Source organism: Misgurnus anguillicaudatus, chromosome 13 (genome assembly GCF_027580225.2).
Source record: "Misgurnus anguillicaudatus chromosome 13, ASM2758022v2, whole genome shotgun sequence".
Classification (NCBI taxonomy): Eukaryota; Metazoa; Chordata; class Actinopteri; order Cypriniformes; family Cobitidae; genus Misgurnus; species Misgurnus anguillicaudatus.
The window spans coordinates 19,660,313-19,676,469 of NC_073349.2; the positions used below are offsets into that span (position 1 = coordinate 19,660,313).

At 38.8% G+C, this 16,157-nt stretch overlaps 1 protein-coding gene across 1 annotated transcript in view; it reads right to left on the minus strand.

Moving 5' to 3' along the window:
- The window catches only part of hspg2 (heparan sulfate proteoglycan 2), a 130,961-nt gene that overhangs the window by 85,555 nt on the left and 29,249 nt on the right, over nt 1-16,157 (minus strand). The window contains exons 2-3 of the mRNA XM_073875297.1: nt 5,229-5,343; nt 5,089-5,154 (exon numbers count right to left, since the gene is read on the minus strand). Of these exons, the coding sequence (XP_073731398.1) occupies nt 5,089-5,154; nt 5,229-5,343 (181 nt within the window). The remainder of the gene's footprint in view (nt 1-5,088; nt 5,155-5,228; nt 5,344-16,157) is intronic.

The window sequence follows — 16,157 nt, forward strand, 5'->3', positions numbered from 1 at the left end:
ACAATACTGTATGGTTCTTTGAGTTTCTCACCTCATGAGAAACATATCAAACACAAATGCCATGTGGAGGTGTTGAGATAAAAATTCTCATGGCCTCAATCCAAACTGATCTTTCAGCGATGCTTTCTAAATGAAAGTCTATGTGTATTCTGTGCTAACCTTTGCCCCTGCAGTTTGAAGTGGCTGTATAACCCAACGCTCAGGGTCTCTGTGAGGGCCTGTGAATCTCCTGAAGACTTCAATCAAAGAAGAATGAGTGTCTTCTACATCTTTATCAGGCTATAAATAAACAGGTCAGGAATACACAGCGGCTCAGATAAAAGATAAAGCCTCTTATATGGGATTTGGGACTGATAAAGAAAAAATGCTGGATATTACAGTTTTCGAATGCATATACTGGTATGTTCTTGCTATAAATCATGTTTTAAAATAATGACAGTTTGACCTTTTAATTATTGGTTGTTAAGCAAATGCCCTCTTATCACATCCAAATGTATGATATTTTAATATACAGTACTGTGCACTACAGTAAATTTACAGGCAGTACCCAAGAGCACCCATAGGTTACACCTCAAAAATGTTCCAGCTCATAAATCATCATTTCTGTGGTTTAAACCAACAACCGTTGGGTAACCAGCACAGATGTTTAACCACAATAGCTAAAACCAATGCAGTTCAAACGCTCTAATGAATCAAGAACTTTAAGATCTGTCTTACGAAACAAAAATCTTACTAGATCTCTTTGATCTCTCTCTAAAGTCAGCATTTAAGTAAACTAAAAATAAAAAAATCATGTTACATTTTCTTGGAGCAAAACAGAAACTTTTAATATTTTAACTTTTAATGTTTAACTTTTCACACTAAAGACCTCAAATGCTGCATGTCTCATTTGTAAACGTACAGGACAAGGAAATGCATTACAAAAACAGGATATGCTGTGTAATGGGTTTGAAGGACATAACTCTCATCATTGACAGGGGAGGAAAGGTGGTCACAAAGACCTCTGTGACAAAGCACAGGTTGGACATCCACAAATACTTTACTCCAGGAAACATTCCTTTTCCAAGTGCCATCAGACACGGATCTATAAATGGCTTTGGAGAACCAACTTCCGCACATAGATGGGGGAATTACCACTGACTCATAATGTAAACCTCTCCAGACCCATAAATAAAGTCGAAAATATAACAGGCTGTGTTGTGCACAGCTATGTATAGGCAAAATTCTGTACTAGTTAATTTGGTCAGTAAGAGCAACCTTGTAAGCAGTGTTTTGGGGCCGAGGATGCCCCAGTTTTTGAGGTCCCTTTTTAATCTTATTGCCCCTTCTTTATATTACTTGTTGCTCTTCACTGGACTATTAAATAAGAATGTAAAATTGGCAAATAATTGGACTTAGAAAACTGATGCATGAGTCTGTCAACTTCACTAAGATCAGAAGTTGGAAATCTGCTTGAATAAATAGAGGGATTCTGACTTGAAACAAACCTCAAAACTAACCAACATGTAACATGGTGAACCTCAAAGATCATCACAGGGTCATCTGATGTCCCCTGTGCCCCATTTTCAGCTCAGTGGGATACTTCAAGCTAAATTTAGGCCTGAACATACCGAAACTATATAACTATATAAAAAACAGTGGTCAGCTCATAATATTACTAACACAAACAGTTATAATTACCTGTTAGGCATGGGCTGGTTATCGGTTTCAAGGTATACCGAGGTTTTAAAAAATGTCAAGGTTTCAAAACCACTAAAATGGTTACACAAAATTAAGTTAAATAATTAAGTCATGTAATTGATTTGATGTTTACATTTAATATTAAAGGTGTAGCAGAAGATTTTCTCGAATTTTAGAAAAGAACCGCCTTCTCCACTTTTTTAAAAATGCAATTCGGCAACACTCCTGATTGACAACTAGGAGGACCAATAGTCTTGATGATCCACCCGGAAAAAGAAAATCCTCCGCAATACCTTTAATATTAATACATTTTAATTTTATAATTTTTATAATTTTTTTGAAAAAATATTATAATTTAAGGCCTTATTTTTTGCCGACAATGGCAATACTGCAACACTGTAAACCATGGTGTATTTCCTTAAGGTTATCATGCCAAAATCTCATACCGGCCGATGCATATTACCTGTATTACCAAAAATACACACACCATCAGGTTCAGTATTTGAGATCCAACATTTCATAGTTGCATTTTTAACTTTCTGGCACTCCATCTTTTGAATACATTGAAGCTACAGCAGAAATGTCTCTTTCTAAATTAGGGCTTCACATATTTGTGTGGAGGTGTCCAGGCGGTGCTATTTTGAGAATCCAGCTCAGGTGTCAGAACGCAAAGTTCTTACCAAAACACTCATTCCACCATGATGTCATGCAATACAAAGACCGAGACTGACTCTTAAAAGGGCAAGCTGAGAAGCAAAAGTCACTCTGAAGAAAATTTCCAAAGATAGAAAACTTTAGGGGGGAGAAATGCACCAGTTTGGACACCTAGACTCGTACACTATCAGACCCAATCTGAATTATGCAGGTCTGAATAATAAAAAAAAGAGACTCGATGTCAGAGAACTTTCAGAATATGACATCAAATTAATTGACTGGATTACAATTTTTAGCGGAGTCCAATAGTCTGAGACTACATTAACCATCTAGGAAATGTAATTTCAAACAAATTAAATCAAGAAACCTTTCATTTTAATTCACAATATTTGACAACCAGCACTATATATAGGCTACTAATCAAATTTGTGCCGTTAACTCAGATTTCTTTGCTTCATAAGTTCATAAAACGCTCTTTGTAACTTTCTCAAATTAAACCGGGATCATCAGAATTTGCACAACTTTTAGGGGTCATGCCAGCTCTATTGCATAAACCAAAATGGGGCCTTTACTAAACAGAATACTAAAAGAAACTGAGCATTGTTTTATTTAATTACAAAAATATAATGAAAAATTATAATCTCATGGCGATTCATATGTATTTTAGGAGGTGGCTAATAGGGCTGGTATTGGCAAGGGCCTCACAATACGATTCATGGACACCATACAATGTATCGCGATACATTGCAAAACTTTTTTTGATCAAAATGTAAAAAAGAGCTGAATTTTTTTTTACTTTTTACTTTTAAAGTGCTTCCACACGTCGGCTTTGAAAGCTGCAGGCGTTCTTAAATTTTTTGCCATTTTCTCACTCCCGCTAACTTCTGAGACATTGGCCGAATGGCCGTATATGAAAGACAACTGGACAGCAACAACTACAGCAGCAGCGGCGGAGGAGGTTGTTTGACGCACACAGAGGGATTTGATGGTTTTTTTAGATTGATACTAGAGATTGAAATATCGCTGTATCAATATTTTTGCACAGCCCTAGTGGCTAATTACATGAATTGATTTGAGGTTAGGGGTGGGGGTTCATTATGGTTTCTTAATAATCATACATTTTTGTACTGTACGATTCACTGCATACGAATAGGCTTTATTACCAGCTGCACTACTTCCTGAACTTCAGCCAGCTCCTTGTTTCCTGTCTGCCATTATTGGACAAACTGATTAATCCAGGTGTGCCTGACCTCAGTAGTCACAACAACAATAATCAGACACACCTGGATTAATCAGTTTGTCCAATAATGGCAGACAGGAAACAAGGAGCTGGCTGAAGTTCAGGAAGTAGTGCAGCTGGGCATAAAGCCTATTAGCCAACTTGAATTCCTGTGAGATCAGACTGGACCCAACTATATGACATACTGTCCATCTACACAAACACGTAACAATATTAAAAAAGTGCTCACTCAAAGAGAATAGAAGTCTGCTATATATCTCCACATATCAAAAAAGGCAAGAATTAAATCACAGGAGTTTGGGAAACCACTAGTCTGACTTTACTGTTTGTATTATCTGTTGCAAGCTTTCACATGTTGGGCTTTGCTTACACCTCAATTGCTCATCTGGTGAAAAGAGAAATCTGCATTGTTTAAATCTCTGACACAGATCTAAAGGGCCCTGTTATGACGAGACAACGCCTGATTCACTGAGAAAAAAAGATGAGTGTCAGGATGTGCCAGAGACACAATTCAGACATATGCGACAACTCTAAATAATGCCACAACAGATGATTAAACAGTTTCCTGTTTACAGCAGAATCTGTTTAGACATCTTTTATATCATAGTGATATGAAACATGGCTATTTTTAAAGTCTCTTTAAAGGAAGTCATTGCACTCTGCGACTATATGACCAAGTCCTATCTACTTGAATGGGCGAGGACCAGAATAGTATATTTATTCTTGCCTGATAAGGTCAAAATAAAATCAGCAAGTTACGAACAATAATTAAACCTGATATAAACAATACTGTACCTCAAATTGTAAAAAAAAACACTTTTCAAAGTTTTCTCCAACTACTGCGCATGTGCAAAGGCTATCTATCAAGTACTTCACATAGCCACACCCCTAGAATATCATCATTCTTTAAAGGAAAACACCACTGTTTTTCAATATTTTCTATGTTCTTATCTCAAATTAGACAAATTAATATACCTACTTTTATTCAATGCATGCACTTAATCTTTGTACAGCGCATTGTGAATGTGTTAGCATTTAGCCTAGCCCAGTTCATTACTTAGGATCCAAATAGAAATTTAAATTTTTTAATTTAATTTAAAAGCCACCAAACACTTCCATGTTTTCCCTATTTAAAGACTGTTGCATGAGTAGTTACACCAGTAAGTATGGTGGCACAAAATAAAACGTGTCGATTTTTAAGCGGATAAAAAAATGAGAACTATATTGTATGGCGGAAGAGCACTTAGTTTGCAACACTTCGACCTGTATGTATTAATTTGTCTAAGTTAAGATAATAACATAGTAAAATGTTGAAAAACTGTGGTGTTTTCTTTTAACAACTGATAATTGATGCTCTTTTTTTATTAATGCAAGACTTCTTTTTAAAAGCTGCACTTTCCAATTGTCCACCACTGCTTCAACTTTTTAATATTTATACTTATAGATTTATCTATAGTTGCTACTATCAAGTAATACTTCCTCTCAATAGGATAGACACAGGAATATTTTCTCACTTGTTGCGCCCGGGTACACCTGGTTTGGTTCCGGAGTGCTTCCATCCCCATCTCCACTGTTTGATTCTGAATGGGGAAAAAAAAATGTTTTTTTAAACTGTCACATTGAATCTTTTTTTAAAAATCTTAAGGAAATTCACCTCCAGAGCCATCGTATTCTTCATCATCCACATAACCTCCCGGCAGCTTGTCGTCTTCCTCCTCTAAATCCTCTGGAAAGGGCACTTCATCCCACACTTTGGAGCTCTGAGCCACCTGCAGACAAAACACCCAAAACCACAATTTATGGGATTGTAATCAGCATTTCCAAACAGAAAGGAGGGGCAGAAACAACAGCCTCCGGCTCCACTGAAGGAGGGAGAGATAAATATCATGCCTTTGTGTTGTGTTTGGACAAAAATGCATATCGGACATATCACAAAGTGCATGCAAAACAGCCCCCGGTGTCATGATCCGTAAACAATCCGTGAGCGTGTGTTTATATATGCAGTGGTGGTAATTTACCGTGGTAAATTCCTTATACAAGAATGATAGATACACAAAAATCTGTGTGACAGATAAACTTTTATGCCTCAGGTAACAAGTTAATCTATGATTAAACACAGGGCTGGTACTCAGGAAATACTTTATCTATGAGAGATTATGTCACACCCCTGAGGGGTAATAAAATCATAGTCTTAAAGGGACATTACACTTTTTTTGAAAATATGCTAATTTTCCAGCTCCCCTAGAGTTAAACATTTGATTTTTACCATTTTGGAATCCATTCAGCTGATCTCCAGGTCTGGCGCTAGCACTTTTAGCATAGCTTAGCACAATCCATTGAATCTGATTAGACCATTAGCATCGTGCTAAAAAATAACCAAAAAGTTTTGATATTTTTCCTACAGAAGAGTCAAGTTTTAAATAGGAAAAATATCGAAACTCTTTGGTTATTTTTAACGCGATGCTAATGGTCTAATTAGATTTAATGAATTGTGCTAGCTGTGCTAAAAGTGCTAGCGCCAGACCCAGAGATCAGCTGAATGGATTCTAAAATGGAAAGAATCAAAATGTTTAACTCTAGGGGAGCTGAAAAATTAGCATATTTTTTAAAAAAAGTGGAGTGTCCCTTTAACTGTAGCTTTTGATAAAGCCAAGTTTGCTTAAGATGCTCAACTCTTTTAAATTGGTTTCCTATACTATACTTTAACTTTTTCCAATACTATAACTTTATTATGATCTAGTACAAATTATTACGTCTGGATATAGACTTTGAGCAAAAATGCGACCCTGCCTGTGAAAACCCAACTAAAGTCATTTTTGTGATTTACTGTTTTCTACATAAAATCGTTTCTCAAATCTATGGTCATGAAATTAAAGTGAAATCAATTATTGAAATGAAACTTTTATGGTTCTAATCTCACAATAAGATTATGAGACTTTAGCCTGGATTTCACAGGCAGGGTCGCATTTTTTATATTTGTTTAGTTAAACCCCCAATCTTATCATCTTTACATTTGTGTACATGTTTGGCAACATGCCATGATTGGCATTTTCTGTCTTCATAGTCTGCCAGTTCCTATTTCCCTACATCTCCATCATGGCCGCCATTCCCATTTAACCAGCTCCCAAATATAAATAACTTGATCTCCCCCCAAATCCTTTCTCCCCTGACTTAACACTCTGAAACAACAATCCTGGGACTTTGCAAAAGGAAAGCGCTGACTGGCAAATTATTTTCAATCGCAGTTGCTCAGCAAACCTTGGTTTGACTGTCGACTGCTTCCCCATCCCTCGAGTCCTCTGAGAATGAGACGCTCTGTCATTATTCATTCATATCTGTAGCATCTTTTTACTGAGAAGACTCAGCAAAAAGACATGTGCCAAGATATACAATACGTCAACAGATATGACAGCACTGGGGGAAAAGGGAGATAATATAGTATTAAAAAACTATTTGACAAAATTGACAAAAAAGTGAAATATCAATTCAAACGTTTTGGTACATCTGCTTTCTTCGTATACTAGTTCTTTTGGAGGATGGGAAGACGTGGGGTATCAGATTATTATGTTATTGGGCCTTTATATACAGTAACTCGCCTGGAAAATTCATATCTCAACTTGCTCAAACTCTCAGGTCACTCACCACCTTTAAAAGTCTTGAGATCACCTTGCCAAAATAAATGATAGCACAGACAAACACAGACACACTGCAAAGGAATCCCAGTGTTTGCTTTTCAATCATGCTCTTCACAAAGCCAACTGTTTGTTCCGCAGAAACAGCAAGTAGATCAAACAAAGAGCAACATCAGGTCCCGGAGTTCGGCAAGTGACATTTGAACCTGCTGGAACATCTCAAGACTGCCGCAGTTTGCCCAGCTGTTGTTTACAAGGCAAGGAACCAAATCACCATCGCTGCCCACAGACAATTGATAAGCACGAAGAGCCGATAAGAGGAATGTGATGGTCCCTGTAAGCTTCTTCTACTAATGAGTGACTCACACTCGGCCTCTAAAGAGCTATAATGATGTCTAGAAAGGACAGATGTGCACTGCTGAAGTGCATTGGAAGATAATCTGCTCCCACACACACCCCTCTCTGGCATGCCTAACCCCCATTCAGATCCACGTCCAATATCCAATTGCTTGCAAAAGCACTGTGAGAAAAGGTTTTATGTGCACATTTAGTGCACAAACAAGTGCAGCTGTTAAACGGACATTATAGTATTGTGTTGAAAGAGATATCGAAATCACAAAAAATACTGCAAATGTGCATTTCACAATGGTTTAAATGTTTTAAAGGGACACTCCACTTTTTTGAGCTCCCTTGGGGTTAAACAACTGATTTTTACCTTTTTGGAATCCATTCAGCCGATCTCCGGGTCTGGCGGTACCACTTTTAGCATAGCTTAGCATAATCCATTGAATCTGATTAGACCATTACCATCGCCCTCAAAAATGACCAAAGACCTTCAACTATTTAAAACTTGACTCTTCTGTAGTTACATTGTGTACTAAAAACGACAGTTTAATCAAAAGTTGTAATTTTCAAGGCCGATATGTCTAGGAACTATACTCTCATTCTGGCGTAATAATCAAGGACTTTGCTGCCGTACCATGGCTGCAAGAAGCGCAATGATATTACGCAGTGCCTTAAAATAGTGCCCTGCTATTGAAAGTTAACAAGGGGACTATTTTCGGGCGCTGCGTAATATTATTGCGCCTGCTGCAGCAAGGTGAGCACAATGCTAATGGTCTAATCAGATTCAATGGATTATGCTAAGCTATGCTAAAAGTGTTAGCGCCAGACCTGGAGATCGGCTAAATGGATTTCAAAACGGGAAAAATCAAATGTTTAACTCTAGAGGAGCTGGAGTGTCCCTTTATCGCTACTTGGTTTAATCATTGGTAAATATAATATCATATATGTTATGAAAAGACATATTGTGTACTATTTTGTAAGTTTTGTGTAATATTAACTGTACCTGTAAAAACAATTTGCCGCATCCGTGTTACAGTGTTTTATTAATTTTGAGCAGTTGTTATGCAAAGAATAATTGACGACGGGCCATTAAATTATTAACATTTCTAAAATAATGTGAGGTTGTAATGCGGCACGCTGCAAAGTGGAGTCAATTATACAACAGTTACCACAGACATTGCTCTGGTGGTTATTTTAAGAGGTCAGGTGTGTATTTATCGAAAAATAATGCATGCCCATGGAACATTTCTCAACTAATCAGAATTAGGGGTGTCATGATTCTCCAAATCCTCGATTCAATTACATTTTCGATTCTAAGGTCACGATACGATTTGATTCTCGGTTTTAACCTTTTTTTTTTGAAAGCACAAAAATGCTATGCCAATTTTAGACTAGACTTTTAAGAAATATATATCTGACCTTGAACCTGGAGATGCCCTGGCATGTTAGTTGTGCTGCCAATGGAAAAATATGGTACACGCACATACCTAATAAAATGAAACTTCCTGTCAGATGAACATTCCTGTCAGTACTTTGCACCTTGTCATTTAAACCTGAGCGGGAGTAATGATGAGTTTATATGGACACAAACTAATATTATGTCGGAGTCTGCTGCTTTTGTTGTAAGTAAACATGCTGCACAGTGTTTTGTACATGCATATATGTTTGAGCTTTCTCTGGTATTTCAGTGCAATTGATGAAATAAGATTGCGCAACTTTCACATGCTTGCAAAATGAAACTGCAAGATCAGCCGCTTTAGTTTTATTAACGAAAGGCTAAAAATAGCGCTGTACACCGTGTTCGTCAGAAAAGACGTAAAACATTGTGTTCAGTACCTCAGATTAGATAAATGGGCGGAGAGAAGGCGGTCGCGTGTGGCTGTTCGAACACATTTAACCACATGTGCGTTTGCACTACAAAAGCTTGGCAAGCGATCAGAGGTGACATGGGGGCGTGGCAGCATCGACGATACCATTTTTTAATTCGAAGTTCGAGGTTGTGACTTAATTTCGATCGATTTTGATTTAAAATCAAGGAATCGATTTAAAATTGAAATCGTGACACCCTTAATAAAGTATTTCAACAGCCCAGTTGTATAACTGGGAATAATAAACCTGCAAATGTTGTGACTGGCCAATCAGAATTAAGAATTCCAAAAAGGCGTGTAATAATAGAATTTAAATTGATTTTACAAACATAAACATTATTGTATTGCATATTATATAATTTATCAAGTTATCGCATATTACATTTTTCTTTGTTATCGTGCAGCTCCACAAACAACCTGATTGCAAACTCTACCATCAATTTACAATCAATATTTTCAACATTCCCAATTTAAAACGCTGTTTGAAAGTACCAAACTGTTAAAATGATTTAAAAAATATTCCTGTACATGAATGATTTTGCTGTTGAAACAACAAAGTATTTTAATTTTGTCGTTAATTTGTTTTAGTTTTCCTAAGCACCACATTACTAGACTCAGCCTGACTTCATCATCCCTGCCTTGTTAAGTGACATGCAAGCATGACAGTGTAACAACAGCATCCGAATTACACTTCAGTAGCAAAAATCATGTTAATATGATAAGTTCATTTCTGTGAATCAGACTGTTGAAAAGCTGAAATGCTTTAAAACTCTAACCCATTAACTTGTTTGCATCAGCTTCAATGTAAACCCATAACTTCCAAACAGGAAACAAGTCCTTAAATGCACCGACTGTAAAACAGAATAAAATGTTGAAATACGACAATAAATACCAGTGAAATCCTGGACTTGCCACACTGTATTACGTAAGGCTCGAGTTAATGTGAGCATGCATGGCAGGTTTTATAAACACGCAAATGGAATGTAAACTGTAGAGCCATAAGTGGGTGATAGTTTGAGATATGCACTTTATACCTTCATCTAAGTCCAAAGCACAACCTGACACAGATACACTGGAGGGCAAACAATCTGACCTCCATTCAAAAAAACATACTGTAAATGTGCTCAAAAGTGCTTCCATTAACTTTCGGCTTTCATACGTGGCACTTAATGTACTGATAAGGGGCGGCTTTGAGTCCTGTTACTCTCGTGAGGAGAGTTGTAAGCTATGGATGAATTGGTGACAGGTGATGTTCCAAAACCAAACCGTCTAAAGAGACAACTTACAGTGGATTCAAGCACTGGATCACTGGAATCGAAGCCATGACCTTTGTGTTGCTAATGCGATGCTCTATCATGCTCTATATACTTTTTTTTACTTTATACAGAACTTGACAGACAAAAATAAGTAAATTTAAATGAAAATGACTAAACACTCAATATGTTCCTATGTTGCCAACTATAGGGTTTCAGAACAAAGCCTTGGATGAATAGAGAGGAAAATGTCATGTTCACTTTTTCCATATTCATCACACACCGGAGCTTTAGAAAACACAACCTGACAACCAAAGGGATGACAATAGGGATACGGCAACAGGAAGAGTTAACGCTTGCATGTACACGTACGTGAAGAAAAAAATAAACATACTGCTGAGAGAGCTGCGATTTCACTATAAGTTTAACCCCTAACAGGATGTCAAAATCCTGATAAGCTGACACTATTGACACTAAACTTCAGTTCGAACCCCTGTAGGACAAAGAACATGATGAAAGATCCTTCGACTTAACAGACCACTACAAACAAGGGTTGACATATTGAACACTAGCCTCTCAACAACACACACACACTTCATCCACTTCTATCATGCACTTACACAGCGCTCACATTCCTAAACAAGTCGTTACGGTCTTCTGCACGGGGTGGGGGGGTGGACAAAGGCCTACAGCAACTCAAAATCTTCCCCTAGGTCATTCATGCGTTCCCACATACAGTGGAGCAATGGCATGCTTTTGGGAATTAGTGAGGACTCCCTCCCACAGGCATTCCATCACGTAGTGGCACGATTGGACATACGTGCTTTCAAAATGTGTCCATCACAGCTGTTTCCCATGGTGAAATCTAAGCTGGAAGCTGTTTAGACATTTTGCTATTCCTCATTTTTGCACATAGTCTCTGTCTGTGGAATGAACATGCCTTCCTTAGTGAGTGGCTCTGCTGGAGCAGTCATCCAGCTCAGCCTCTCACCGAACTTCATACACGGTGGTCTCCTTTATCAACAGCACTACTGTAGACTATAAGAATGAGCACTTTTTTGCAATGCCATTTTCATAAGCTCATAAAATGTCACACAGAATGTTCTTTACATGATTTTATGCAGATAATAAAAAAATGACATTATCTGGTATTGGGTCACATTTCTTGTCCACGACACAGCAAAAATTTAAGAAAGCTCTGCCATTTCCTTCAAGTGGACACATATGTGTTAGCAGTAGAGATGCACCGTTCGACCTGCCAGAGACCGGAATTGGCCGATTTTACGCATAAGCGGCCTGGACCTGTACCGACCGGTCAGTCTCACAACATTCTGGTCTTTTTGTTACCAGTGGCGGAAGCAATAACGTTACAGACCACATGCACACTCGCAGTGAATGCAGCACTTGACCATTATCCAACAGCATTAAAGAGCACCTATTGTCAAATTCACAGTTTTTTTTATTTCTTTGGTGTGTAAGTGTTATTAGTACATGTTAACGATTTGCAAAAGGTACATTCCCTAACTGTGGGTTTACACCAGACGCAAACTGCGCGAGTAGATTACATACAAAGTCAATGCAAAGACGTGATCATACGTGTCCTCGTGTGGGGTTATGCGAATGACGCGATATGGGTGGAGCGTTTGCAGCGAAAACACACGCTATTTGCCTCAAACGCGTCTTCGCCCAAGTTGAAAATATTCAACTTGAGCGAAAAATTCGCTTGACACGAAGTTAAATCCTGCGAGTAATCTAGAGCGAGTAACACGATGCCCTGGGGTTGGTGTGTATGTAGCATAAAGTAAACGATACTACAACAAACACATGGATTGTAGGCAACAGTTTACGTCCTGGGATTGGTGATGTAGACAAGAATGACATTATCATAATTTCTCCCACTTCGCACTTACATCCTGTAAGTTAACTCCTGTTAGCAAACAAATCTTTCAAACATGGTAAGGAGCGTCACGTTTCCGGATGACGTCAGAGGTATTCAGGCCAATCACAACGTACAGATTAGCTGGCCAATCAGGGACACAGAGCTTTTCGAATCTGTGCATTTCAGGAAGAGAGTGAAATCTGGAACTACAAAAATGTACGGTACAGGGACGTGCACAGGGGGGTTGCTCAGGTTGCCCGGGCAACTGCCCATATGCCCTTCTCGACTCAAGCTGCCCTTCCGAGGTGGAAAAAAAATAAATTGTACTTTTACTTCGTTTACACTGTGCAGCGTTCCTTCGTTACTGTATTTTAATTAATTACGAAATTTGGATTTTATTTTTAAATTGCCGTCTCGTGTTTCTGGGGCATTCGCGAATTAATGACTCGTTTGAGTCGAATCCTTACAAAGTGTTACATATAAATTAATCTTTTGAGTCGATTCTTTACAAATCAAAGGGGCCAAATGTTTTAAATTGGTTCACAAATCAGTTTGAATGAATTGTTTAGATCGCTGCAAAAACGGACTTGTTTCCGTACATGCTGAAATGTGAGCTGTTTGACAAAGACCCCAAGGCGAACCACCCCACAAACAGCCCAGTAATTGGAAACCTTCAGACTGTAAACACAAATAAGAATTTTAAAGACACTTGCCTTCAGTTTCAGCATGTACGGAAACAAGTCGAAATGGTCTTGGGTTTTAGACCGCAGTCTGTCCGTGCGTATATTTATTCCTGCCCCAAATCAGCATCGCAAATGGCACGTTGCCAGAAATCTGATAAACTACCTCAGCCCAAATCGGATGTCGCGGCCTTCCATAGTTGTTTAATCTCATGTCTTTTCACTCACGCAGCCGGTTACAAGCCAATCCTGAAGCAGCAATCAGGTTCACAACTGATATTTGGACATCTATCATATCCAAGTCATAAGTCTGAGAGCACTTAATTTTAAGATCTGTTCAAATTTTAAAAAATCCTGTGATTTAATGCAGTTTGGGTGAAAGTGCAATGTTTAATAATTAATTTTATAATGAAATACAGTTTTTATGAAAGAACATTTTATTTTTTGTTTGTAGCCTATACAGTATGATGTTAATTATAGTTCTTAAAAAGAAAATCGGAATCTGCAAAATCAGCAGGTCACACTTATAGAAAAACCGGAAATCGGAATTGTCCAAGAAAATTGCAATAGGTGCATCTCTAGTTATCAGGTAAGCCAACATCATCCCAGTGCATACTAGAGCAACATTCAAAGTACACAGTACTGCACTTGAATCCTGTGGCTTCCACATCACTAGCAATGATTGTATCGATGCAAAATGTCCAAAACAGAATGTTGGTAAAGGGGTGTTTTTGCTTATGTTGTCAAGGTGCATCTACTTAATTTCCTTTTCTCAAACCACCCTGGAAAGTGCAACGCAAGACGGATGCGGTTAAACAACATTATTGTGGAAAGTCTGAATCTATGCAGCTTTCTTTGAATGAAGGGAAGTTTTGGGGAGTTGCCTTGTCTTGAGTTTTCTGACACATAATAGTGCCCATTTTAGCAATATAATTGGTAGTGGTACCAAACTGATGCATTCTGGCATGATGACATTCGAGTCAGGTGCTCCGCATAACACGGTCACGAAACAGGAGCCTGGATGTCGCGCCTACACTTCAAACTAGGTCTATAGCCAGAAGACAAACCATATCCAACTCTAATAATGGCAACTTCAAAAAGAGTTGCCTGGACTTGACAGCATGACTCAGACGGGTTGACAACATGACGCTATATGACCAAAAGCAAGGGAGTGGGCACAGTCTATTAAAAATGATTTATCGGCCTTGACACTATAATAAACAGAGAACTCAGCTGGTCACATTTGGAGTCTGATTGTGTCCATTGAACTACAGCTTTAGTCAAGTGGACTGATACAATCTTAATTGCCAGTTGTGTTTTGGGTGGGCCAAATGTGTGAGTGCATTCCTGTGAAGGCAGCTTTCTCTACTTGTGAGGGCCCAGATGGCAGCTATAGGTGAAGTCTCCCCTCAATTATCACCCCAGTAGGGAAGCGTCACTCTTCCAGACCCCCTATGTATGAATCCCAAGGTTTCAATATTGCTTCAGACCACACTGTCAGCACACTCCAATTTACACATTCAAAACGATCCTGAGGAGTCACAGTCGCTCCACTGTTTCAGTCTGGTATGCAGTTTTGACAGGTGAAGTTAATGCAGACCGAGTTTATGGACCTTTGCAATTATGCCACAGAGATTATGGCCAGGGCTCATAAAACGTGGGTCAGTATAGCAAATACTTGTTCAGTAAAAATTGCTTTAGCTAGGGGTTTTCAAACATTTTAGTCAGCCTGATTCTCTGATGGGTTAACAGCTGTATTTTATTTACTATATATCACAGCTGGGTCTCTGGATTCACTGCACCCAATGCTTTTGTGTATCACTGTGCAGCACCCTTAGCTACCAAATGTAACATAAACATGAAAGACATGGATACATGTGAAACATTATTACTGTTCACAGTGGTTCAGGGACTATTTTTCGGGTGAAAGGAAGGCTTCAAGTCATTTTACTTCATGGAAGTTGCTTTTATACCATAGACTGTAAAAAATATGGAGATAGATGTCACCCATAGGTTTGTGAAGAGCTTTTTTAAAGCCAATCGTTGGCTGGGCCTACCGTTGCCATCTTGGCATCATGTCACTGCGCATCAAATGAAAATGGGTAAAGAAGCAGGACGTGGGTGGAGCTTAAGTGGCTGGTTGCTGAAACCGCGCCCACCTAGCTCGAAGGTAGTGACAGCAGTGGCAGTTCACCAGTCACTCAAGTGACCACGCCCCTTAATAATGCAGAACTTTACTGCTGCGTTTACACTAGCCGATATTCGCGCGTAGTTGGACGCTTGATCATTTGAGTTCACTCGCTTCATTCCCGCGTGAAATTATAGTCATTCAAGACATTCGCATCATGGGAGGGGCTTCTGCGACTCCACTGAGACTCCACCACTCCGCTCGCTTCCTGTAATCACTTCACTACTACAGCAAGGTCCTGATTGGTCAACTTGCGCGTTTCCCGCGGCAAAGCTTAATTTGCGCGGAACATCTGCGCCATTCGCGCCGCGAGTACCGCGTTGCAGGATACCTAATCGCGTCTTTGCATTGACTTAACATGTAAATCACTCGCGGTTGCTGCCTCTACTGAGTCTGGTGTGAACCCTACATAAAGCCTAATATAATTTAAACGGATGAGTTACAAAAATAATCAATGCCCTCACAGTTGTCATGAAGGGCAAAATTAGCTATATAGACCAAAAACATTTTTTTACCAGGCTGTAAAAACATTTTTTCAGCTGTAAAGTTGGACATGGAGGTCTATGGTGATTGACTCCCTTTTGGAGCCAGTCTCTAGTGGCCAGTCGATGAATTGCAGTTTAAGTCACTTTTGTTTTGGCTTCACGATCGAGATTAGATGGTTGCCCCTTGGTTTATACACTTTTTTGCTTTAAAATGTGTATTGTGTGGCTTCACGTCATGCCTAACAACGCCCTT